The sequence below is a fragment of the Pistacia vera genome, unplaced genomic scaffold (genome assembly GCF_008641045.1).
Source record: "Pistacia vera cultivar Batoury unplaced genomic scaffold, PisVer_v2 Contig880, whole genome shotgun sequence".
NCBI lineage: Eukaryota > Viridiplantae > Streptophyta > Magnoliopsida > Sapindales > Anacardiaceae > Pistacia > Pistacia vera.
The window spans coordinates 545936-573518 of NW_022196757.1; the positions used below are offsets into that span (position 1 = coordinate 545936).

At 35.2% G+C, this 27583-nt stretch overlaps 2 protein-coding genes and 1 long non-coding RNA gene across 3 annotated transcripts; all 3 read left to right on the top strand.

Annotated features, from left to right (window-relative positions):
• The first annotated feature begins 259 nt into the window (after positions 1-259).
• On the top strand, positions 260-1585 carry LOC116119299. Its single transcript, XR_004126384.1, has 3 exons — positions 260-530; positions 940-1106; positions 1210-1585. It is a non-coding gene; the product is annotated as an uncharacterized LOC116119299 (long non-coding RNA).
• A 2750-nt stretch (positions 1586-4335) lies between these two features.
• Positions 4336-16347, top strand: LOC116119298 (protein ANTI-SILENCING 1-like). Its single transcript, XM_031405234.1, has 7 exons — positions 4336-4357; positions 4571-4663; positions 4958-5036; positions 11854-11944; positions 15822-15927; positions 16040-16156; positions 16261-16347. The coding sequence occupies exons 2-7, from the start codon at positions 4586-4588 to the stop codon at positions 16315-16317; spliced, it is 528 nt and encodes a 175-aa protein (XP_031261094.1). The 5' UTR covers positions 4336-4357; positions 4571-4585; the 3' UTR covers positions 16318-16347.
• Positions 16348-20280: 3933 nt separating this feature from the next.
• LOC116119312 (nitrate regulatory gene2 protein) lies at positions 20281-24091 on the top strand. Its single transcript, XM_031405252.1, has 4 exons — positions 20281-21479; positions 22004-22179; positions 22407-22630; positions 23083-24091. Exons 1-4 carry the CDS (start codon positions 20444-20446, stop codon positions 23855-23857), a joined length of 2211 nt encoding a protein of 736 aa, XP_031261112.1. The 5' UTR covers positions 20281-20443; the 3' UTR covers positions 23858-24091.
• The last annotated feature ends 3492 nt before the right edge of the window (positions 24092-27583 follow it).

The window sequence follows — 27583 nt, forward strand, 5'->3', positions numbered from 1 at the left end:
TTATAAAAACCAAACGTTTGTTGTGCATTCTGCTTGTAATTTTCATTGAAAATATGTTAATACTTCATTTTGTAGCTGGTCATAATTTTGAGAGAATCTTCACTTTTTAAAATGGTTTATTGCTGTTTTTTCAGTTAATCTTTTTGGCTTGTTTGATTTCTTATTTGACTGTAGTGAAGCGTACATGTCAAGATGGTAAATTTGCTGAAGTTGAGAACCTTGAATTTAAGTGGGTAAAAAGAGAGGAATTGGTGAAAAAAGAAAGATGTCCGGTTCTATGATCTTTTACATATGATGGTGTTGAATATGCTCTTTATGATTGTGTATATATGTACAAGGAAGGGGAACCCGAACCTTATATGGTAAAGTTATAAAGATATGGGAGAATGCTGATAAGACGAAGAAATAAAGGTTCTTTGGTTTTTCGCGTCCTTGTGAATTTCAAATTTTCTTGGGAATGATCAGATACCTGAGAATGAATTATTTCTGCATGTGGTGAAGGTGTAGGCCTTGCTAATGTCAATCCTCTGGTAATTGAATCTTCATCATTAATTTTGTTTTAGTTAAGAAATTTATTTTTGTATATCCTCAAACCTGTCATTCTCCAATATTTGTATGCCATCTCACTTCAGTCACTGTATTGCAATGAATAGATACACATGTTTGTTTATTCAGATTGACATAAATCTTACAGATGTGGGTAAATTACTGTTTATTTTTTGGGGATTAACACGGCTATTGATATGGCCATCCTGCATATTCACAATTGAACCATGAAAATCATAAATTAATATAAAAGTCTTTGTTTATGTCAAGGTATATGGATAGTAGTTATATCTGTCCTTTGTTCATACTCTATAACATTTAAATAGTTTCCTTGCATTTGATGTGAGAGTATAAGTTCAGCTATCTAGAGACTAATTTTACATTTTAAAATAGGAAGCAATTGCTGGAAAATGCAAGGTTGTTTTGCATTTCAAAGGATGACAGAATCCACAACCATCAGCTGGAGAACTTCAAATGAGTGACTTGTCTTTACCGGACGTTTGATGTTGGGCACCGTAAAATCTTGGATACAATTGATGAAATGATTGCTGGGATTCAAGGTACTTGTCATTCCTTGGTTAATACTTCACTAATCTCTTTGTGTTTTCCTTTTATCTTGATTGCTTGATGCCTATGTGTTTGATGTTTCTCTAATTGTTGCAGTGAAGTTTATATTTAACCGACTGGATTCTCAAAAATCTAGTGGTGATCTGAAACTTGTTTCAGAAAAGAAGATGTCGCTGTAGCAGTGGAAGTAGTGATTTCAGCCGAGCAAGAGGTGCCAGAAAAACATGTAACTGAAGAAGCAGAGGGTACTCTATGATACCTTGCCAATGAAATGTGAATGCTTCTTTAGTTAAACAAAAGTCTTCTCTTTTAGAAAAGCCAACTTCTAGTGTAGATTTAGAGCCAGGTGAAAGGATAAAATGAAAATAAAAGAGATGCATCATTGTTGAACGCTGCACTGGTTAAACAGAAACCTCACTTGGAAAAAAGCTGCCTCTTCTGTAGGCATAGATTGCAGTGAAATGGCAAATGCTACAAAACCAGAAAATATTTCCATTACAAGCCGGCTTGATATCTAAGTTTGAAGAAAGTGCAGATCCAAAAGTTTCATTGGCTGGACAAAGATCTTGCTTGGAGAAAAGGTTGCATCTGGAGTAGTGTTACAATGGCAAAACGACTAGAACTGATGATACACGGGAAAGTGACAAGACCAGTACAAAATTTGAAAAGAAAGAGACTAAAAGTGGTAGGATTAGTGAGATTGAATTTAAACAAAAGTAACCTCTACTAAGGATCCTAGTGAATTGGATTATGGCCTCGAAAAAAATGAGCTGGATGGTTCTGTGAAATATTTGATGATAAGTACAAGATGGTGCACAGAAGTTACGCTTTGATTTTGATGGGACTGATGCAAAGGATATGGTACCTGCTACCCAAAATGAAGATAAATCTAAGCTTAAACTTGCAACAGCAAAGGCTTATTGTGGGATAGAAAAAGGTCCTTCCAATAACCAAAGGTGATGCAAAGCTTCTAAAACCTACTAGTGCAATTTGACCAAAGCATCTTCGATGCAACCTTCAAACGTAGGAAATAAAAGGATGCCCAAGCATGGGAGGTTACTCGACGACCAAATCGGTGAGTGCTGTTGCTAGGAATATCTTTTTTTCATAATGCCGGTTATTTGTGTTACTGTTAAATGTTAATTAGCTTATAGATATTTATAAATTGATTTGGTCTTGTCATTGAATGGAGGGCTTACAGTGGTGATTTTGGTCTTTAAAGATAGAAGTAGTATATGAATATTGTAATACAGATAAAGTTGGACAGAAGAACATTCATTTTTTAATATTTGTTTCAAAATAAGTATCACAGATATGGTTGATTTTATTTTTTATAGTTTTATAACATGAAATAATTTGAATGTTAAAAGACGATATTCTTTTAGTCTTCAAAGATATACTCTCACTCTTACTGTTGTCATTTTGTTTATATCAAATTTTTATTGAAATATGTTTGTGCCAATTACTGCTTCAAAACAATTTAGAGATCGTAGGTAAACCATGAAATTGACATCATATGCTTATAAATGTTACCCAATTGGAAACTTTTAATGATTGTTGCATAACCAGCCGTGCTTTTGATAAATGTATGTACCATGTATTATTGTAAGTTTTTATAATATGTAAAATTATCTTAAAACTTTGAATCAGAATAATAAAATTCACTACTAGTTTTCTATCAACTCTCTTTTCTTTATAATATAACCAGTTATTTTGGTAAGATTGCAAATTCATGCCATACTTAGGTGATGTTTACTTTTCTATCTAAAGTTTGAATAGAAAATATATAAAGATGTAGACCAGGAATTTTTTTTTTTTTTTTTTTTTTTTTAATATACGTTAAATCTTGAGATGGCATTTTACCCGTTGGGCGGTACGGGGGCTTACTTGGCTTGTTGGGCTGGATCTGTTATACTGACTTGCCATGGGCTTAGGGACAATTGAATCTTCTCATATTTTAGTTTAAGGTCCAGTGGGCCTTGTAGTTTGTTAATGAGTTTTGACAATCTTAGGACCAAACAATTTGGATCAATGTCCCTCAGATCAATTGAACTAGCATTTTGTTGTGGTTTAATTAGGCAGAGTAATATGGCCTGCTTATTTTATATATATAGTAATGAAATAAAATGTTATTGACATTAAACACTTGGAGTTCTTAGCTGCCCTTCTAACATTTTAATGAACACAACCAGCCAACAAACTTCGTTTACTTTTCTTTAGCTGTGAATTGCACTCTGTTTATGACTAGCTACACTCCTTGTGACCTCTCCACTATTAACTACTTAGATTCTAAGTCATAAAATCGAGTTTGTAACTCAGGGGTGGGGAAACTTGGACATTTTCAGAGACTCCCTGGCCTCAGCCTTGGCCCTGGCCAAATTTCTTTTTTTGGGTATTTTCAGGGTTCAGGGAACTAATTTTCATGTTTGCCACCTCAAGATTGTCATCCCTTAGTTAACTTTTTTTAATATTGTTGAAATATCTTAAAACTGGCATTTTCACATATTTATTCTTATAAATATCAATATTCCTGTATAATTTACATATTAAAAATAATTGTTAATAATAAAATAATGACTACACTACTGATTGTGTTGTGGTGATGGGGTCTTGGTCTTTATGGTGGTGCTGCTGGTGTTTGTGTTGGTGCTTGTGCTGGTGTTAAGAGTGATAATGGTGACATAAAAATTTTCATGAAACGAAGGAAAAAAAACATCACGCCCCTTATTGAATAAAATAAATGAAAAAAGCTGTTATGCTCAGATAAAGATGTCTTCGAGTGTTAAAAAAGCATATTCATGATTGACATTAAGAACATTTAAATATTAAGAGTTATTTAGACATTGACTAAAAAACAAAAAACACATTGGTCAAAACAATTGAGTTTTTGGATAATTTCTTCTTATATTTTTGTCATTCTCAAAACTTATCTAAACAAAATTGTGTTTCTGGGTCAATTTATATTTTAAGGCATTTAAAGCAAATATTTGGATAATAAGCACTCAATACTAAGTGAAGGTTGAGAAAATGAAAGAAGGGAAAAATGTAAACATGGGATGAGTGTTCAGCCAATATATAGGTCTAGCTTATTTCCTTGTTCTAGATACAGTATCGTGTTCATTTAGATCTTTGAAAATGCAAGGTATTGCTGATTACCATAATATAATTGTGTTATTGTTTTTGATTTGGTAATTCTTGTTTATTTGCATGATGACAGGATAGAAGCAAATGGTTTAAAGAACTGGTAAGTGTTTTTTCTCTCCTATTCAATGCTTTTAATTATTCATTTTGCTTTATTTTACTCTGTTTCCTATTGGATCTGAAGAGCAGTAAAAAAGTTGTAAGGGTTACTAATATTAGTATCTGCTTTAGAAGAATATGAATACACCCTCAAATGGGGAAGAGAAGTAACATAATTGTAGACTAATTTGTGAAACTTCTTCCATACTATTGCCAGCCATGGGAAGAAAAAATGCGGCGTGCACATGATCAAGGAACGCTTGTCTTGCTTGAGAATTTGGACCCATCTTACACATCAACAGAGGTGGAGGTAGTAATCATTATGGAAAATATGATTTTTACTTTTTCTTACTTATAGGTTTTCAGTTTTTAATGATTTATGATGCAATATTGAGAAAAGGTGATGCATTTATGGTATAAAATACAACAAATACAATGCCTGTTGATCCAATTTCTTGGTAATGTAGTGGGTAACTCCACTTGTTGTGTTTATATTGTTTTGTTTTTCAGTTATGATGATCAGTTGATCACTTATATTGCTTCTATGCTTTACCCTATCTTTTTTTCTTGGGTGCATTTTAAGAATTTGTATATTGTATATCAGGACATAATTTGGCATGCCTTCAAGGAAAATTGCTCAGCAAAGATGGTTCCACAACTTTTTTTTTCTTCACCACACTCTGGTATGGAATAAAACTATAATTCTCCTGACATTATGAAAGAAATTATAGTTTATATATATCTGTATATATATATATATTCTCCCTCTTCTAAGCTACAAGATAGATGGTGATGGAAAACTACAAAAAAGTTACACAGGTTTCTAGTCCCTCAGTCTTTATGATTTGTGTCATATTTTATATGAAACTAGTAAGGGTAGTTATTGAAGGTGAATAATTTGCATAGAAAAACCTGATTTCTTATTAAAAGAAATGTCCACAAAAACTTGAGCTATTTTTGGGATATACAACGGAACCTTATGTATCATATGTTGGCCTACTACTTGAACTAATATCATTTGAGAAATACCATGGACATGCCTTTAAAGCATTTCTTATTAATCAGAACAATAACCAAAAGTTGAGTGTTATACAAAGTTTTCTTCCCAATTTAAGTGGATGAAAAAAATGAACATGAACTTTAAATTTCGATGACCATTCACATTATTTGTTGTCCTCTCACTGTTGCCTTGCTAGACTAACTTTAACCTTCATATTATCGCAGTTATGCCGAGTGATAGTTGGTATTAAAGAAGTAAAGGGAAAATATCATGGACCTACCAATGTGGTTAAAAGAGCTTTTTTAATATAAGAAACACTTTTCAAATTATTTTTTAATATCGTTGAGAAATAACTTACGAATGATTAAAAAATTGCTTTTTGTTTGGGTGTCCTAAAAAAAGTTATTTTTAAGTTGTCTTAAAGCTATAATACTTTGGATATACTTTATTTTGGTGGCAATTTAAGTTATTTGGATAGAGAGGATTTTTTTTTTTTTTTTGGACGAAGATAAGAATGTGAACTTGGAGCTGTTATGGGAAGGACTTCATATTTTTGCTTTCCAGTGGGCATCTTTTGCAAAGCAATTGAGAGGGTTTCTTTTCTCTTCACTCAAAAGGATTGGGTAATTGTTGTGTCTTCTTGAAAATGTTTTTAGACCTTTTTGGCGGAGTTTTTTTTAGTGGAGTCGTGAAACTAATGTTTGTTTCTTCTATCCATTGGTATAATTAATTTCATTTTAATAAACTTTTACCAAAAAAAATTTATTAACGAAAAACATTTTTATTTTTGGAAATTAGCCCAAATAGCCACATTTTGAGTTGAAATTGAATGTCCACCCTATGGTTCTACAACTCTTGTTGTTCAAGCAGTAGGATCTACTTGAACCCTGTTAGAACTTTGTGATTCTAGCAGTTCACGTTGAGTAATTTTGAAGATCTAGTGCAAGAACCTTCTTGTTCTAGTACTTCTTATGGTTCAAGCATTGCTAATTCTGGAATTGCTCTAATCCCATTAGAAAGGTCTATTTTTCTGATTCTTCAAACTCTGAATGGAGCTCCCATGAAGGCTGAGTCAAATCCTTGGAATTGATCTCTCCTACCTTTCTTGGATCAACATGTTTCAACAATGGAAGTCTTTCTCTTCCCTCGCTTTCAATTTTTTTTTCTTTGGTTAGATACTAAAAAATTTGACCTTGTCTTTGTGTTCTTCAATATCTAAATCGAAGGGTACTTAGATCCTTCATCCCTGGTTGCCAGAAAACATGCAGGATGTGATATCTGAAGAAGGTGACTTTTAGGGGATTTGAAATGTTGACCCTTCAATTGAAACTAAAGGCTTTTACCACCAATTGCAATCCTTGGACTTCCTATCTTCTTTCTTTATAGCTTTCTTTTTGTTTCATGGGTAACTCAAGGTTATGTAGGTTGAAACAAGAGGTTGTTGTGTTTTGAGAAGTGGCCTCTCGTGTTGTTAAAATTCTTGTTTGCGTCCTTTGGAAGAGATGCTGCTTATTCCCTTTAAGAACACCTATCTTTTCCTTTTCTTTCTTTCTTTCCTTTTTTTTCTTNAAGATAAGAATGTGAACTTGGAGCTGTTATGGGAAAGACTTCATATTTTTGCTTTTCAGTGGGCATCTTTTGCAAAGCAATTGAGAGGGTTACTTTTCTCTTCATTCAAAAGGATTGGGTAATTGTTGTGTCTTCTTAAAAATGTTTTTAGACCTTTTTGGCGGAGTTTTTTTTAGTGGAGTCGTGAAACTAATGTTTGTTTCTTCTATCCATTGGTATAATTAATTTCATTTTAATAAACTTTTACCAAAAAAAATTTATTAACGAAAAACATTTTTATTTTTGGAAATTAGCCCAAATAGCCACATTTTGAGTTGAAATTGAATGTCCACCCTATGGTTCTACAACTCTTGTTGTTCAAGCAGTAGGATCTACTTGAACCCTGTTAGAACTTTGTGATTCTAGCAGTTCACGTTGAGTAATTTTGAAGATCTAGTGCAAGAACCTTCTTGTTCTAGTACTTCTTATGGTTCAAGCATTGCTAATTCTGGAATTGCTCTAATCCCATTAGAAAGGTCTATTTTTCTGATTCTTCAAACTCTGAATGGAGCTCCCATGAAGGCTGAGTCAAATCCTTGGAATTGATCTCTCCTACCTTTCTTGGATCAACATGTTTCAACAATGGAAGTCTTTCTCTTCCCTCGCTTTCAATTTTTTTTTCTTTGGTTAGATACTAAAAAATTTGACCTTGTCTTTGTGTTCTTCAATATCTAAATCGAAGGGTACTTAGATCCTTCATCCCTGGTTGCCAGAAAACATGCAGGATGTGATATCTGAAGAAGGTGACTTTTAGGGGATTTGAAATGTTGACCCTTCAATTGAAACTAAAGGCTTTTACCACCAATTGCAATCCTTGGACTTCCTATCTTCTTTCTTTATAGCTTTCTTTTTGTTTCATGGGTAACTCAAGGTTATGTAGGTTGAAACAAGAGGTTGTTGTGTTTTGAGAAGTGGCCTCTCGTGTTGTTAAAATTCTTGTTTGCGTCCTTTGGAAGAGATGCTGCTTATTCCCTTTAAGAACACCTATCTTTTCCTTTTCTTTCTTTCTTTCCTTTTTTTTTTTTTTTTAATTATTAAATAACTAGAAATCGCTTGACCTTCTTTACATGGTTACTGGGATTTAAATTGGGGGTTACTCTTAAACCCGACAATCTCAGTAGTTAGAAAACGTTTTTAGGTTTATCTCATTTCTTGCCAATTTCATGTTTTTTTCCTCACTAGCAAAACAATCCAAGGCCAAAGTACTTGTGCTTGTTTAGAGGATTCAAATTTGTCATTTTTACAATGTAGCTAGACTTAGAGACTTGCATTCTTATAAGTAACTAGTGACGTATAATAAATCAGTCCATTAACACTTTGAGTTTAGTTGATGCGTTAGTAGGGAAAACACTAATAACATGGGTTTTTGATGCAATTCTAAAGCGATGGCACTTTATTGTAGTTGTAAACATTAAGTTTAGTTCCAATTGTGAAGCTTTACTGCTAGGCAATTAGGATATAAGGATGGAATGTTGTTGTTTTTAAGGGTAAATTGCAGGCTATTATTTTTCCTTTGGAGCAATTGGTGGCAAAATGTTAGTCCTTGGTCTAGGTGAGGAATTTGTTGGAAATTAGCAAAGGTTGGGACCTCCAATATTAATTCAAGTTTAGGTGAAATATTTGTTGGTTGCTCTTTTGGCATCTTTGTGAAATTCAAGCCTTCTCCTTATGATTTTTGAATTGCTTTACAAACATGTAGTTTATGTGTGAGGATAAAACTGTAGAAAAGGGAATTTTGGCTTCCTTCTCCATTATGAGAATGGTTTCAAGAAAACTTAAATAGTTTACATGGTTGAAATAAAAGATAACTCTTATTATTTTTTCAAGGGTGATAGCATATTCTCATTATTTTGTTATAGCATTTGAAGTTGATGACAAAATATATGTTTATAATGGATCCCAAGTGTTATATAAATATCAGGCTTGAATGAATAGTGGATAAAATAAGGTTGAAGATTTTTAGACGGTGCATTATTACATTAGAATTGGGCAAAATTAAGGAGATTTTGTGTAATGTGTTGCAAGATAATCCCTGATTTATATTTTTGTGTTGTTCAAAGATGTAGAACTATGATTTCTATCAAGTTGGGAATTTGAATACTTGTATTAAAGGCTATGAGGAATATAATAATATTTATCTAGAGGGTTAGCTTTGAAGTTATAGTAGATATGGTTTTTATTGAATTAACTTTTACTATGTGGGATACTACACTTGAAGTCTATGTTTGTAGCTTGTGATTCAAATAAACCCTAACGTTCTAGTGTATGGAAAATAGAAGTCCTCTTGTAAGTTTACCTTTAGTCTTGTATTTTTGGGATAGATGTCTCTTTGAATAGTTGGAACTACCTANGGGGTTACTCTTAAACCCGACAATCTCAGTAGTTAGAAAACGTTTTTAGGTTTATCTCATTTCTTGCCAATTTCATGTTTTTTTCCTCACTAGCAAAACAATCCAAGGCCAAAGTACTTGTGCTTGTTTAGAGGATTCAAATTTGTCATTTTTACAATGTAGCTAGACTTAGAGACTTGCATTCTTATAAGTAACTAGTGACGTATAATAAATCAGTCCATTAACACTTTGAGTTTAGTTGATGCGTTAGTAGGGAAAACACTAATAACATGGGTTTTTGATGCAATTCTAAAGCGATGGCACTTTATTGTAGTTGTAAACATTAAGTTTAGTTCCAATTGTGAAGCTTTACTGCTAGGCAATTAGGATATAAGGATGGAATGTTGTTGTTTTTAAGGGTAAATTGCAGGCTATTATTTTTCCTTTGGAGCAATTGGTGGCAAAATGTTAGTCCTTGGTCTAGGTGAGGAATTTGTTGGAAATTAGCAAAGGTTGGGACCTCCAATATTAATTCAAGTTTAGGTGAAATATTTGTTGGTTGCTCTTTTGGCATCTTTGTGAAATTCAAGCCTTCTCCTTATGATTTTTGAATTGCTTTACAAACATGTAGTTTATGTGTGAGGATAAAACTGTAGAAAAGGGAATTTTGGCTTCCTTCTCCATTATGAGAATGGTTTCAAGAAAACTTAAATAGTTTACATGGTTGAAATAAAAGATAACTCTTATTATTTTTTCAAGGGTGATAGCATATTCTCATTATTTTGTTATAGCATTTGAAGTTGATGACAAAATATATGTTTATAATGGATCCCAAGTGTTATATAAATATCAGGCTTGAATGAATAGTGGATAAAATAAGGTTGAAGATTTTTAGACGGTGCATTATTACATTAGAATTGGGCAAAATTAAGGAGATTTTGTGTAATGTGTTGCAAGATAATCCCTGATTTATATTTTTGTGTTGTTCAAAGATGTAGAACTATGATTTCTATCAAGTTGGGAATTTGAATACTTGTATTAAAGGCTATGAGGAATATAATAATATTTATCTAGAGGGTTAGCTTTGAAGTTATAGTAGATATGGTTTTTATTGAATTAACTTTTACTATGTGGGATACTACACTTGAAGTCTATGTTTGTAGCTTGTGATTCAAATAAACCCTAACATTCTAGTGTATGGAAAATAGAAGTCCTCTTGTAAGTTTACCTCTACTCTTGTATTTTGGGGATAGATGTCTCTTTGAATAGTTGGAACTACTTAAAGACAAAAAGATGACAACATCGTTACTAGAGTTTCCAAGAATTAATCGAGGTCAGGAGGTGATATTTTGCTATCTTTTCAAAGATTTAGTAATTATGTGTTGTCGTGGTGATATAAATGGTTTATTGGGAAGGATGAATCATTTAAAAGAAGAGCTTGTTTTTATTAGTTGCACTGTTTTAAAATCTGGCTTGGCCTGCCGGTTTAATGGGGACCTAGGAGCTTTACTAGGCAGGGTTAACATTTTCCCTATTCACCAAAAACCCTAAAATTTTGGATGATGATCGACGAACAATTGAAGGTTGGGATGTTGGGGCTTTTGAAGAGAAAGTGCTGGTGAGTGCAATGGTGGCGACGAAGTTGATTTCCGAAAAAAAACTGGCAGCGGCAACAACCGACTTTTGCCAGCGATCGGCGAGGGTAACGGAGTTGGGTCGAGAGGAAGAGGAGAGTATTTTCGGGGTGATGGGGTTGTTGATGCCGATGCCGGTGTCGGCATTGGTAAGATCTGGCCTGGAATGCCGACACCGACGTCGGGAGGAATGAGCTCAAGGGACGATTAAGATTGCATTTGGGTTGTCGCTACCGCCAACCAGTCGTCAGCTGATTTGTATTTGGGGTGTGCTTGTTAAATTTCAAACCTATAGTGACTTAACATACTTTTTAGGGGTGTATTTGCTGAATTTTAAAAGTTTTGTCTCCCAGTTTGACTGGCCAGTTAACCAGTCAAACCAGGACTCGGCAACTTTGCCGGGTTTCACCTTGGGTTGATTATTAAAACATTGATTAGCTGGCTTGGCTTGGCTTGGCTTTTGATGGTAAAAGGTTTTCAGATTAGAAAAGAACATGTATTAAGTGTTGGTTTATGGAGTTCAACGACACAGTAGTTTTGATCTTTGAGATTGAAGGTGTTTATGTCATTGAAGGTATCATTTCCAGTGTTGTAATGCTGATACTATTGTACCCTTGTTGGTATTATTTTTAGTTATCAATTGATTGGTATTATTTTTAGTTATCAATTGATATATTAAGTCTACATAGCAAGCCATCAATTCATCCTCCTTGCTCAGAGTTCGTAATTTGAATTCCACATGTAATCTATATTCACTTGTAACTCAGTCTATGGTAATATCTATCATTTTCCCACTTAAGACAACCTTTAACACCAAGATATCGAGGCTGGTGTCTTGTTGTTTTAAAAGCGTTTTGGAAGATGACCTTATTGGTTACATTGTTCGTGAAATCAATCAGTTAAGCTAGAAGTTTTGTTCATGTTGTAGGTCAAGCTTATGTTATATTCAAAACAAGAGAAGCGGCAGAGATGGTTGTTACAAAATTAGATAAGGGGTGCTTATTGCTATCAAATGGGAGGTATGCGTGCAACTCGAATCATTCAATTGTAATTGTATTAAATTCGGCTTGACGATCTTTCTTTGTTGTTCTACTTTGTTCATGAACATTTTAAAGTATCAAATTTGTAGTTTTCGTAGAGCTACCATTATTTCCCTTTTCTGAAGTATGTTGAAGATCTACCTTTCAATTTGTCTGGGATCTCCCTCATAAGGTGGGTTTTGACAGCTTCTTAACTAATTAGAGTACGTTTATCAACTTAACTTTAGGGGAGTTTCTTAGTGTTATTTCAATCTAATTTAGACATTCCCTATTTGAATCGACCTAATTTAGGATATGATATTGTATATAACTATGTTGATAGGCATAGTCATTTAGGTGGCATGAAAAGCTCAATCCATTAGTTGATAGGTCAACTATTTACTTAATTCATGAGAATCAATTTGCACACATATATTTCAACTATCTTACCCTTGTATGTCATTTGGCATTACGCGTTGCACACTTCCTTTCAATAATTTGAGCAATTTGTTGTTCCACATGTATTGTAACATCTTTTCCATTCTTGCAATACTTTCTAAACTTTTTTTTCTAAGCTAAAAAAAATGTAATGTTCTAACTTGTACATCTTAGGCAAATTCGTGTGGTTTTGAATATTCATGAGGATGACCTTATATTTCTTTGGCTAATATTCTGCTTATGTAGCCAATGACATTATTTAGGGTGGCTATTTGAGTCCCCATATTTCTCTTGGGTCTTGGTTATCATCATTTAACCTATATGGCTCATTCACACCTATTTGGGCTTCATCCATATTTAAAGTCGAGCTTGGTGTTGACTAAAATTAGACATTTTATGAGATTTTCAAATTTAAACTACTACTTGATTTTGTTGTAGGCGATTTAAATGATAAAAGAATTTTATTAATTTGATGAAAGATTTTTTTTGGGATTAGATATTTTATTAATTTTTGGGTAATTTCATCCACCCACCCTGAGAGATCAATAAGTCTTAATTCTCCCAACGATTGTTGAAAACTATTAATATCCTATGTCGCAAAATTTTTGATACTTTTATAAAGGGGTTTCAATAATCTCATGCACTGTTCAAGAATTTTAAGGATATTTAATAGTTATTGAAAATTGTCAAGGTGTTCGAGATGCATTGATCTCTCTGGGGTGGGTGAAGTTAATCCTTTACTTTACATATCACCATTATGAATTAGGAATCTCAATAGCAGATAATAAAATTGGGATTAATTTTATCTCGTTTAACTTTAGCATATCTTTGTTTTCGGCCTTTATCATAGATAGGAAATTTGGAGCTTTTTTTACAAGATTATTGAAATTTTATTCGGTTAATATTAGCTTGAGTGAATTGGCGAATTCTTAGCATTTGATTATAATAAAGGAGTGTTCCTTTATTTTCATTTTTCAATGTTTACAACATTTTTGGGGTCTTGAAATTCTCTACTTCGACTGCATTAGTATTTGTATCAAATAGTGATTAGGAACCCGGCCTGGCCCAACCGGTTGAACAAGTTCAATCAAGACTCGGAGCCTTCACCGAGTCAGGCTACAAATTTTCCTATTCATTCAAAATCCTAGAAATTAAGATGTCAATCCATGAACAATTAAATGTTGGAATGTTAGGGCTTTTGAAGAGGAATGGCAGATGAGTGGAATAGTGGCAACGGAGGTGATTTCCGGAAATTGAATCAACCAGAAATCGCATAAATAAGTCGTCGAAAAAAGCCCTCTGTTGTGGGCGATTGGGGAGGCTAACGGGGTAGGGGTGGGATGCGTTTTGATCAGGAGGTTGAAGGAGTGTTTTCGTGGTGATGGGGAGTGTTATTGTCGCTGGAAATAGGATTTATTTGCTGATGCCGACGGTGGTGTTTGGAGTATTTTTGCAAGATTTCAAACTTATAGGGACTTATATGTAATTTTTAGGTCGATTTTTGTTGGATTTTAAACCTTTGAACATTAGTTTGACCGGTGGGTCAAACTGGTCGAACCACTGGACTTGAGACTGAGTGGCCTGGTCGGGTCATTCCGCGGGTCAAGTTTCTAATAATTGGTATCAAAGCTAAAATTAATAAGTATCCTTCCATACGCACTTCCAAAATTCCTCCGATCTACAAACCTTTCAAATCAGTCTCCATCTTTCTTTATCGAACACTCTTTAGAAAATTAATGTGGGCAAGATTGTCATTTTGAAAACAAGTTCCTCCTACAAGATTAGTATGAGAAATAAGAGATTACTGTCAAAATGAGACCAAACTAATAGATACTGTTAAATTGTTGCAACATCTATAAGAAGATGACTCAAATACATATGTCCGTACTTGATTCAAATGTGAATAAATCTAATTTTTCGATTGTTTTTTAGAGTTGAAATTGATGTAATAAGAGTGTTTGGAACGCAAGAAAGCATGAGAAAGTGGGAAAGTTTGGGGAGAATTGAGAGAATTCTTGAAAACAAGAGAATTCCTATTAATCGAATGAATTAAATACAATTTATACGGTATAACCTCTTTTTATACTCTTTAAGATCTTGGAGGAAAACTCTTGAAATGGTAGTTACATTTGCCGTTTCCAACGTCACACTTTTGCAGTTTTCTTGGGGTCCTTCCGGCCACTTTAGCAAATGTCCTTTCTCTTTTTCCTTATGGATCGTTTTGTTTTTATTTTTCTTGGATAACCCTATCTTTACCCAAGTCTGCTTGTTTGTAGTAGGTCCAATCCTTTATTTCAAATCCAGCTCCTACAAAATCCATAAGCCATAGTAAGGATAGCCTTAACAATTACTTTAAATTTTGGTTTGATGATAATGATGAGCCTCCACAATTTGATGAACAAATCTTTAATGAGGAATTAGTGGTTTAGATATGTTTCCAGTATTTGGTGAGGGTTCATTTTAATGCCATTTGTATTGAAGCAAATTGAAAATGGAAATGGAGATTGAAATTTGAGGTAAATTTCCTTCATCCTGAGGGCATGGTGCGGACAATAGGATAAAAGATTTTATTTTTCCATAAGATATAGGTTATCTTGGAATTAGATATTTTATTTATTCCGCGTCTTGTATTTTTAGAGCAAACATAGTTCAATTTTAGTCTGTTAAAAGTGATATTTCAAGTTGTTGTACAAGATCAAAGAAAAAGGATGACAGCAGGTTGATCCCTAAATATTGAATTTTTTATGGGAAAGCATGCTCTCATGAAATAGAATGCTAGAAGGGAAATATATAAAGGAAGTTTATGGGTTATTTATCATATTGAGAGTAGTTAGGAGCTCAAAAGAAAAAGAAGTTGGAGAATGATTCAGATAGACAGGAGAAAAAGAGAGTGCCAATTTAGAAGTCAAATAAAAAATCATTATCTGAGTTCTTACCTTACAGGTAAAAAATTATGGTTTGATCTGATATGGACTGTTGTGAGGTTCACTATAATCTGTTATAGTCATTATTCTAGTAATTTTGGATTATAAAGTGGATCTAGTAGTGATCTTTAGGTCTTATACTGAATTTAGTTATACTATCTTGTTTAGTAGTGAAATGTGATTACACTTTGCTAGTATCATGATAAGCTTCTTTAAGTAAAAATAAAATCAACATTCACGTTGTTCAAATAAAAAAATTGTCCAATTGTAATGATTTTGAAGTATTTAAGTTTGAACAATGTTGGATGGTTAATTTTGATGAACTTTATTGACTCAAGACCTCTACAGTCTCATGTTTCCAGTCTTTTATTATAACTGACATTTGATATATGATCATTTTAATATTAAGAATTAGTTGTCCAAATGGTCTTTTTACTTTATTCAAAACTTGCTACATGCTTTATAGAGTGCTCAATAAATATTCTATTGTGTGTTTTTGTATGTTCTAATTGCAGGCCTCTTTTGGGCTGCTTTCGAACTCCTTGCTTTACGGGAAAGCAGTCGACATTCTTTGGCCATCTTGTTATTGATAAACTTAAACTTCAGATGCAACGGGAAATGGTAAATATTATTCTCCCTCTTTCACACATGCATGTGTGCTGGGACACAATTGCATGCAACTTTTTCTTTTTATCCCTGATGAATTTGGTTTCTGTTTGTTCTTCTTTCTCAGAGAGAAGCTGTGTCCACTTCACATTGTTCTCAGCCTAACACACTGGAATATGATATGGCCATGGAGTGGTCCTTGCAACAAGAAAGATCAGACTATGCTTGGAGAAAGTTGCATGAGGTATATAATACCTCCTTTTTGAAATTTAGTATTGTGTGGAGTTTTAAGGTATTGCTAGTTTTTACTCCTATAATAATATAATTGGATGTTTTATTCTTTATTAGCAACAAGGTCGGGAGCTGAGAAAACTCAAGGCCAAGTTCAAGCCCAAGCGTAAATGACCAGTGTGCTTTTTCATTTCCTCTTCTTCGTGAGTACTTTAACACACCTTGAGATATCCGATTTCTTGACTTTTGTGAATTGTCATATGAAGCTTTCGCTGCTATTGTGCAGCAGCTCATCTTTGGTCATCCAAACTGAATTAGGACAAAAGCCTTTTCCTACTTTTGAAGCACACAACTGAGGTGATAGTTTTCCTGCTGACAGGTTACAGCCATCTGATAAATATACTGGTAATAATCTTGTCCCACTTTCTTGTCAACAAGTTGTCTATATGTTAAGTTGCTTTCTGATTTCACTACAAATCTCTTAAGAAAAGTTGGTATGATTGATAACTTAGCCTTATTATATTTTGATCTTATGTGCATGATTGGTGCATGCTTGTCTGTATGTGAGTCTGTGTTGTATTTGTAATTCTTTGACGGAAAATTCCTTAAAACACACTACGAATTTCGAATCCTTGACCATCATAAGCATTAGAGTATGCCATACAATGAAATGTTAATCTTAGTGTTAAGAGAATTAAATTATGATCCAACCCCAAGGTTTTGGATGAGTTCGAGTGGTTAAGACCCTTGGTTCCAAGAGGTCAGGGATTCAATTTTCTTATGTCTGCCCCTCACTATAATTATATTCACAAGTTTATTTGTTATCAATGATATAGTCTCGAACTTGTCTTTGATTTAATACTCGGTGGACCTTGAAAAATTTGCGATCTCTGGGTATTGAAAAAAAAGCTCGTGTTATCAAACATTCACATGCACACATGCATTTTGATATTGTTTCGTAATATTGGTGTTTGACAAAGCTGATGTTTATTTCACTCAACTAGCGTGATTTTTTTTTTTTTTGGCAGAAGTGATGGGACAGAGACAGCCAGTGCAGAGCTCCTAAACCACTCAAAATTTTGCCCGGGCATGTGCATATGTTAAGGGATGGGTTTTAGGTGTGATGTGGGACATGTAAATGAATTGTGTTAAAGTTAATTTGTATATATGGCTATCTTTTTTAGTCACAGTTTACTTGGATAAATTTCCTTCGTCCGTGGCCATCAAAGCTAGAGTATTTTAGCTCTTGCCCTAACGGTGTAATTGATCTCATATCTTGGCCATTATATGATTGGAATGCATAGATGTGGTAACATTTTTGTTGCCCTCATGCATAGGGATGGGCCTTTGACCCTCCTTGCCTCGAATAGGGCAAAAATTCCCCCAAAAATAGGGGGATGGGGACCAGAAATTCCCTATCCCTGTGGGGATGGGGATAGAGGTCTCCTTGCCCTGCCCCGGTAAATAATGTTGAATATGTTAAATTTTATCACAGAAGTATCTCTTCACACCCAAATCTCGTTTCCTTTGCGTCGCATGACCTTTAGCAAGTCATTGTACCTTGCTATCAGCCACCTCGACCACCATTAAAGCCCCCTCAACCACCATTAAAGCCCTCTCATCATTCCTTACCCATGTTCATAGCCCATAGCCATCGGAGGTGCAACGATTGAGCGTGTGCTTGCACAAATCACCTGTCGCGTCGTGCACGACTACTGTTGCCAACGTCGCCTTTGCCCACCGTCACAATCTCTGACTCCACCTTGCAACCTTCCCCTAGAGTCAGTTGCCCAACCCACTCAATCGTGTGATTGCAGTTGGTTGGAGAGTGGGTTTGTGTTGTAGCTTGGTGGTTTGTTTTTGGAATTGTGTTGGTTGCTTGGATTGTTGATCGAAGTCTCCCATTATCGTCGGTCACCACCCATAGCCCTCTTGCCATTGCACTCCCCCAAACCTACCTCACCACCTGTTCGAAGAAGGTCCCTACCCATCCACCACATCAGCAACCAATCACCCATGCAAGGCCAACCCAACAGATTGCACACAACTCAAGTAGGGGTGTTAGTCGAGCCAAGCTGCTCGCGAGCGGTTCGGGCTTGGCTTGAGAAAACTTCGAGCTCGAGCAATTTGACTCAACAAGTGAGTCGAGTTCGAACTCTTAGGTACTCGGCTTGTCTAGCTCACAAGTCGAGTTAAGCCGAGCTATTTATATATCCCTTCTTTCAAGAAATATATATTTTTATATTTATCTCTTCTTTCTCTCTTTTGTCCCTTTTCTTCATCCCATTTCTTCTTCTTTATTCATTTTTCTCTAGATTCCTTCTTCCTTTTTTTTTTTTCTCCCTTCATTCTTTCTTCTCTCATTTTTTTTATTTAGTTTACCATGGTTGCCATGGCAATGTCCACCTCTATTTACCTAAACCCCCTAAGTTCCAACGATTTTGCCCTCACAGAAAAACGACCATGACCATTGTCCTTGATCTTTTTTTTTCATCTTTACGGCATGATTCCATTAACCAAGCTTGGACTCGAGTTTGAGTACCCATTTAAGGTACCGAGTTCGAGTTCGAGTTCGATCTCCATTCCCTAGGTTCGACCAGGCTCGAGTTTGCACTTGAACTCAGTATTAGAGCATCCGAGTTGAGTTCAAGTAGTCAGATTCTTAACTCGACTCGATTCGATTTCACCCTTAAGCTCAAGTATAGAGGTTTCAAAACAGGGAATGAGGCCAAAAAAAAAACCTTATGGGAATTTTCCCCCCAAAATCCTTGTACTACGGGGTGGGGATGGGGTTCCCTGTCATCCTCATAGTAGGGACGGAGAATCTCCTAGGGGATTAGGGACAGGGTCAGGAATTGCCTCGTGCGTATCTCTACTCATGCAAGCTTAAGCATTTGTTCAGTAGTCTTTATCCGTTATTGCCAGTATAAGGAATTGAATTTTAGTATTACAATACTTGAGATTTTTTTTTTTTTTTTTTTGAGGTAATCGTGGTGTTCGGGTCGACTTGATATACATCAACTAATCCTCATGGTCCATTGAATACTCTACAAGCTTAAAAGATCAAATAAACTACAATGTTATTATGGTAGATGATTTCAAAGTTTGAACCTAAGGACTCAAGAAAATGAGCAAACATCTTTGACTGACTGACTAATCCCTTGAGGTTAACTTGGGATGTTTTGCCTCACTATCCAAATAAACAAATTTTATGCACATTTTAATACGGTGGGCAGTGGACTCAAATATATCTTTCTACAACTAAAAGTCTAAAACTAAGAAATTCTGTAAGTGCCCCGGGGATAATTTATTGACGTCTCCTAACCTTTGGTTTAAGTATGCAAAGTTCCTGTAGTTCCATTAAACTATTTAACATCAAAGACTATTGTGATAATATTTGTCTCAGAAATTATATGGATCTCTGTCTTTATACCAAAAGTCAGGATTTTCAAAGTTTTAACCACTCGTCGACCACTTTTTAGCCCGGTAGTTGATATAATGGCCAACTTCTTTTTACTTAAAAAACAGAGATAATAACAATAGCGATAATGACACAACTAAATATATAGTTTGAAGATTAGAACCACAAAAAACAACTACAACTTACCATCCATCACCGTGAAAAGAAGTATATATTTTTCAACAAAACACGCAATACCCAATTCACACATATAACATATAAAGTGTTTTTCTTTTCTGTCTTTTATGTAGCAATTATTTTACCTATTGTTCTATTTCTTTGGAGTGGTCCATAATAATAAAATCTTACACACATTATATCAAGGTTAGGTTATCATCTGCATACAAATTTACCCCAGGTGGGTTTTCTTTTTGTTTTTTCACTTTATAAAGTTTTATCCATCAAATCTGCCTTCATAGAGATGAACAACAATCTGAACCCTCCAATTTACAGAGTCAAAGATAGGAAAAAGCAAAAACGACGTTGTTGCGCCTCAGGAAATGTGACCGTTATTTTAAAAATTATTTGATAAGGACACTTCTTACTTAATTGAAGCGAGTAGAGTGATGTGCCTACACTCAACGAGTACAACGAAACACTCTGAGCACCGCTCTGTACTAACTTGGCAACACTCTCCCTCTTTTCATGCTTTTGCTCTTTGCAGAAACTCTCTCTCTCTCTCTCTCTTCTCTGCAACTCCCTACTCTTCAAAACCCATCCTTTTCCTCTTCATCTTTTTTTTTTTTTTTTTGTTTCTTTTAACTCTCTAAATGTGGAAACCATAAGCTTCTTCTTTCCAAAGAACAATCAACACACACTTTGTTAAAAGTACAACGCACAATGGGGTGCACGCAGTCTAGGATAGACAATGAAGAGTCAGTCTCGCGCTGTAAAGACCGCAGGAACTTAATGAAAGAAGCCGTAATAGCTCGCAACGCCTTCGCCGCCGGCTTCTCTGGCTACGCCGTTTCTCTCAAAAATGTTGGCGCCGCCTTGAGTGACTACGCCCACGGCGAATCTGAAGACAACCAAGAGCCACACCAGCCGGTGGAAAACACACCTCCTCCTCCTCCTCCTCCTCCCCCTCCCCCGCCGCCTCCGTCCTCCATTGACCGCCTCCCGCCTCCTCCTCCGCCGCTTCCCAACTTCTCCCCCAGTCCCATCAAGCGCGCCGTTAGCTTGCCCTCGATCCCTAGAAAACACGCTCACGAAATCGATCACGTCACCATTACTGAAGACGACGAAGAAGAAGAGGACGAAGATGATGACGACGACGAAGAAGACGAGGTGGAAGCGCGTGGAAACAACGGCGACAAACTTAAGAACAAAAAACATCTAAACATGGGTGGAGGTGGGTCCCACGGACAGATGATGTCGTCAGCAACGACATCGCCGAGAACTCCGGCGATTACGTCCGGACCGAGCGCTGCCTGGGATTATTTCTTCAGGGTGGACGAGGACTTGGCTGGAACAAGTAGCTTGGATACAGAGGAGCATCATCATATGAATAATAGTTCAGTAAAAATGGGGGAAAATAACCATAATAATAGTAGTCATAATCATAATGTTGGTGTTGGTAATGAAGATAATAATAATAATAATATTAGTAATATTAATAATAGTATTAGTAACAATAATATGAATGTTAGTGTTCATGTTAATGGTAAGGAGCTCGAAAAAGCTGAAGACAAGGTGATTGAGCATGCAAAAACGGCTCCTCCAGAGTTCAGTAGTAGGAAAGCTGTGGTGAACTTGATGCATATTTTGAACCAGATTGATGATCATTTCTTGAAGGCTTCACAGTCCACTCATGAGATTTCCAACATGCTTGAGGCCACCAAGGTTCATTACCACTCTAATTTTGCTGACAACCGAGGTAAATAATACATCTTTTTTATTTTTTTTTAAGATTCAACTTTTCATCTGTTTTCTTTTTGGATTCATGTTTAAGTGAATTTTGGTATAAAAAAAGTAGTTATAGATCCAGCTAAATTATATAATGTTAAGTGGGTTTATATCTTTTTTTTTTTTTTTTAATGTGAATGAATGGGGGCTTTGCGTTTGCATCTTGTCTTTTATGTCACTTTTTTAAATTATTCTGCTTAGGATCTGACTTCTATCTTGAATCTGATCTATTCTTGTGCCTTTTTTGGATTTTTAAAAGCCAAGATCATGTTTTGTCAACTGCGGTCCAAGTGAACTTTAAATAAAATTTTACAGTTTGCTTTATGATGATGATAAAGGAACAACCATGTGCAAGGAATCTGATGAATTCTCGTTCAATAATAATATCTAATCCTTATTGATGACGGTTAATTCTTACATGGAGAGAATTTTATTATTTGTTAAACAAAGTGCTTACTCTGTTGTGACTTAACTTGTGTGCTTGACTTATTACAGCGTTTGTTGATCATTCTGCGAGGGTCATGCGGGTTATTACATGGAATAAGTCCTTTAGAGGTATTTCCAATGGTGAAGGTAGGAAGGATGAAGTGGATTCAGAAGAATCTGAAACTCTTGCTAATGTTTTGGATAAGATGTTAGCATGGGAAAAGAAACTTTATGAAGAAGTTAAGGTACATTGCATCAATTCTTTTTTATTGGTTTGTCAATACCCATTAGCAGTAAATGTAGTGATTCTATTCTATAAAAATCTAGAAATAGAAATTCTGGTTCCCATGCTAGAATGATTGCAATGAGTATTGCTCCTAAAAGGATGTTTGCCAAGAATTAATTCTTTTCTTCTTCTGCGTATAGAATTTTAGTGCCCCTGTTTTAAGTGAAGTTTTGTTCATGTCGATAGCAAGGTGAGCTGATGAAGATGGAGTATCAGAGGAAGGTTTCTGTGCTGAATAAGCACAAGAAACGTGGAGCTGCTACTGAAACATTGGAAAAAACAAAAGCAGCTGTGGCTCATTTGCACACAAGATATATAGTTGACATGCAGTCTATGGATTCGACAGTTACAGAAGTAAATCGTTTACGTGATGAGGAGTTGTACCCAAAACTTGTTACTCTTGTTGATGGGTGAGTTTAGATTTTTGAAAACTTATTGGGCATTGCAATTACCGGCCTGCTCCATTATGGTTTCCTCTTAATTTTTTTGACCATATATGGCGTGCATTAAGGTTCCAAATTCTGATGCTTTATGTGGTTCTTGAAAACCCTGTGATATTTTCTAATGAATTTTTATTTTTTATTTTCCAAATACAGATTGGTTCCTTGCTTTGCATAATATTTTGATCATTGTTTAATGTTTAGTATACTAAATAATTGCCTGACCAGTAACAGTTTTCTTGCATCTCATTCATTACCCTTATCATTTAAATCTTATGTCTGTGGTTGATTGATAACTTTATCTGTTTCTTCCAGTGTTGCTGGCCCATGAATTCTCATTTCCTCTGTTCTGATATAAACCGTTGCTATACTTTTGCACTTACCAGAATGGGAACCATAAATGTTTAAAACCTTGTCTGCAGGATGTTCAAAATGTGGAAAACTATGAGTGAACATCATGACAGCCAGCTGGAGATTGTTACAGACCTCAAGTCCCTTGATGTTACGAATGCTCCCAAGGAAACAACTAAGCAGCATTATGATCGCACTAAACAACTGTATAGTAGTGTTCAACAATGGCACTCACAGTTTGAAAAGCTTGTGAACCATAAAAAACAGTATATCCAATTTCTGAACAGCTGGTTAAAGTTAAATCTCATCCCCATTGAAAGCAGCTTAAAAGAGAGAGTCTCATCCCCACCAAGACCCCCAAATCCCCCAATCCAAGTCCTCCTTCTTTCATGGAACGATAATCTTGAAAAGCTTCCAGATGAGCTAGCCAAATCTGCAATTTCTTCCTTTGCTGCTGTGATAAAGACCATAATGCTTCATCAGGAGGAAGAGATGAAGCTGAAGGAAAAGTGTGAAGAAACCAGGAAAGAATATATTCGAAAGAGCCAAGCATTTGAGGAATGGTACCACAAGTACCAGAAGAGAAACACATCCGGTGAATCAGAAGCAGATAAGGGTGAAGATGCAAATGCCAAGGATGCTGTTATGGAGAGGCAATTTGTGGTTGAGAGCTTGAAGAAGAGGTTGGATGAGGAAGTTGAAGATCACAATAGACATTGTCTTCAAGTCAGAGAAAAGTCTCTAGGGAATCTTAAGATTCGCTTGCCTGAGCTGTTCCGTGCTCTGTCAGACTATACTCATATCTGTTCCGAAGCTTATGAAAGATTGAGATCCCTTACCCAGTAACAGAATAGCAATGGTGGTTTTGCACACTAATTCAGCTCTGTTATTTAAGTAATTCTGTCTAAGTTAAACCTTGGTCAGCTGTAGTTTTAGTATGAAACGTTTGTAATCTTCATGGGTATGCATATCTATCAATCCTTGTTCTAGCGTGGAGAAATTTTGCTCTTGTATTAATTTTGGCCATATGCTAGTTGGATTTTGTGATGATTCAAATGAAAAATGCAGGCAACGTTATACTGCTCCACTCTCTCCTCTCTTTTATAATTCACTTTGTTATGCTTATGGGTACTGAATTAGCATCAAAATTGTTTGAGATTCTTCACTAAATGTGTAATCAATGTCTATTCCCATGACCACCCTTGGGTGGCCAGTGATTAAATAGATCTCTTAGAGTATTATTCAAGAGATCTTGAGTTTGATTCGTCTTAGTTGCTAATAGGAGTGATCATTAGAGGTTTATTCGACCGTTAACTTTAAGGCTTCGGGATTAGTTGAGGTGTGCACAAATTAGTTCGGATGCTCCAGTCATCGAAAAAAAAAATGTCTATTTCCAATCTTCATGAAGTTGACAGAGGTGGTCATGGGAGGTTTGTTTGGTCGTTAACTTTAGGATTTAGGAGATTAATTGAGGTCTGGACACCTCAATCACCAAAAAAAAAAAAAAAAAAAAAAAGGGATATTTCTCATCTTCATAAAGTTGATTGAGCTCTATTCAGATAGTTTTTTTGATGCCATAAAGTTAGTTAACTCCAACATAATCATATGTTAATTAGGTGAAAATATATTTTAAATTTATCATATTTATTATGTTAACCATATTTTCATTTGAAACTTCCTGCCTAACTTTAATTTATATCAAATATTTAATAATACATTCTCCTTTTCTTCCCCTATCCTAATATTCATATTCAAAACAGTTATGTACGCGGCTAGCAAAGTAAGACCCTTTCGGCTGTTTGTCACAAGTTTGACTACAAAACTATATTCGCCAAATCCTTGCTGGCATGGCATGGTCCTCATCTACACTCATTCTACCTGGCTGCTGCAATGGCTTTGAGCTCCTAAGCCACAGTTCTCACAAATTGTTATAAACTAATGGCGTCATTTTCTGCATGTAAACATCTGCCAGATCTTTTCCTACTTTTACAAGCCAAGCCAAAGTTCAATTTTTGTAGCCATCCAGGAGTCAGAACCAAGCCAAGACTTTATAACATTTCTATATATTCAGATACATCATAAACACATGTTACATTAATTTATATAAACCTCTTCGGATTCTAGACTGTAAACTGCACAAAGATCTCTCCCTATCTATTTTATGGGAATCAAAATGTGGCGAAATTCGGGCGGCGCGGTCTGCGAAACCATCCATTTAGGCCGGAGTTACAGCCATCACAAATACAAGGAGGACTCACACTCAAGATGGAGAAGCATTTGGAAGAAAATAAGAGGAGAAAAGAAGAAAGTTTTTAATTATCCTGTTACATTGCAGGCGTCTTATGACCCTGATGAATACTCCCAGAATTTTGATCAAGGAACGGGATGGGCAGAACCTGATAATCTTCATCGCTCTTTTTCAGCTCGGTATGCTAATCCTTCAAGGGCTTCATTCAACAACTTCAACTTCTTGGATTAAATGATGTATTTTATTTTTTTGGTTTCATCTCAAGAACCCATTTCAACTCTTTAACTGTTTATATTACAAAATAGTTCTCTTCCTAATCTTTTCCCTCCAGCAATCAAAAGTTTCAGGGTCTTAAAATACATGCAAACACATTGAGCCAGCACATATCAATGTTCAAATGCTAATTCATAATCGTTCCTGGATTTTTTTTTTTTTTTTTAAATAATCGGATGTCTGGACAGTTTATGTGTACCTACTAATCTTTTGGGACAAAAAGTCCGATTGGATACCTCAGTATCCACTCCTATTAGTGTTCAAGGGGACTCAAACCAAGAGCTTGGAAAACTCTTTTTACTCTTTACCATGGTTAATTTTCTCTTTTTCTTCTCTTACTTGTTGTTTTTATTAGAGTCTCACACCGACTAAGCATGCTCAAACCTACTAGTTTATAAAAAGAAATAACCCTCCTATTCAACAGGCCTTATTGGGTGGTATCAGAGCCCAGGTTCAGTTGAGCTGAGTGTTTGACCAGCGAGTGAGGAGTTAGAGCCAACAACTACCTCCGTCAACAGGCATACCCAACATATGGGTTTGACCGTGGGGAGTGTTGGAGTCTCACACCGATTAGCACACTCAAGCTACTAGTTTATAAGAGAGGGTAATCCTCCTATTCAACAAGGTCTTATTGAATAGGAGTCGACCCACCTTAATTCTTCAATTTTACCCTCAGTAAATTGTATGGGCTTAATTTTAGTTTATAATCTCAATGCAAAGTAAAACACAAGAGTACAAAAAAAAAAAAATCCTTGAACGTTTTCAACTTTTTTTCATCCTCAAAACTCAAAAGCCTCATTTTAAGTAATTTTTACTGTTCAATAGTGGAAGACACCATGATGAAAAAAGCAAAAAGAATCTCGCAGCAATAATATCAATAATTATATTTTGTATACTTTATACAATTTAAACATTTTGTTTCAGGCATGCTTCCATGTCTTCCCAAATCTGAATTTGCTTCTTCACTTTTATATAACATAGAATTTGATGAGACGTAATGGGGTCATATCAAAAGATGGAGCCAATCCCATATGCCGCCAACAAATTAAGAACATGAACTTTGAATTCAAAATTTTGAAGATTGCTAGAATCATTTGGGATTATTACACTTTAAAATTCTTGCTGTAACAACCAAAAATAATGGAGAGGCCGTTGAAACTTTGCAATTTTCGATTGTTGATGATTTTGCATTAAGATATTCACGTGACTTGATCAAACTTGTTCATCTTAAGCATGATGGGCATCACTTAGTAGATTTTATAAATGATGCGTAGAGATTCTCCTCCTGTTTTTTTATAATAATGGTACTGCCTTGATCATATATCCCTTCATTTTACAATTCTTATTTTAAAGACCCCAATGGATGTGGGGGCAACTACTTTTTTTCACATGAAACAGTTTATCTACAAGTTTGAACAGGGTGTATAATTTTATCAAATTGATCTCAAACTCACGTTTTCATACTACATTCAATTTGAGCCTGCTCAGAACTGGTCCAAATGATTCTTCAGTTGAATTCGAAATAGACTTGTTTTCAGCAGTTTCGGCTGGACTGATCATCTGGTTGCATTTGTTCTTTACATGTGAAGGGAGCTAGCGCCCATGCCGTGCCCATTTGGTTTCTCCATTTAAAGCTAAATTTTATCGCAAAATCGCAGAAAATTAGTCGCATGAAAAATTCAGTATCTAAAATGATAAAACCATTTGACAGCGTTGAGTTTTCAGTTTCACCTACTTTGAATCTATCAAGTCAATCGTTTTTTAGATCACTTTGAAACAATCATGCCGCCCACATGTTTTCATCCTCCTTCGGGTCTTCAACAGAGGGATAATATCATTAGAATGTAAAATCACATTTTTTTTTAAGTGATTTGAATTGTTATAGATTTGTGCCAATTAAAATAATATGTTTACTGCACTACTCAAAGAATCAGATCAACTTCCCTGTTTATGACATAAATGGACTATTATCCCTCACACCTTAAAGATATGAAAAATTCATAAAACCAAAGAGCACATACAAGATGCAAATTCATGAAAATACTATATGT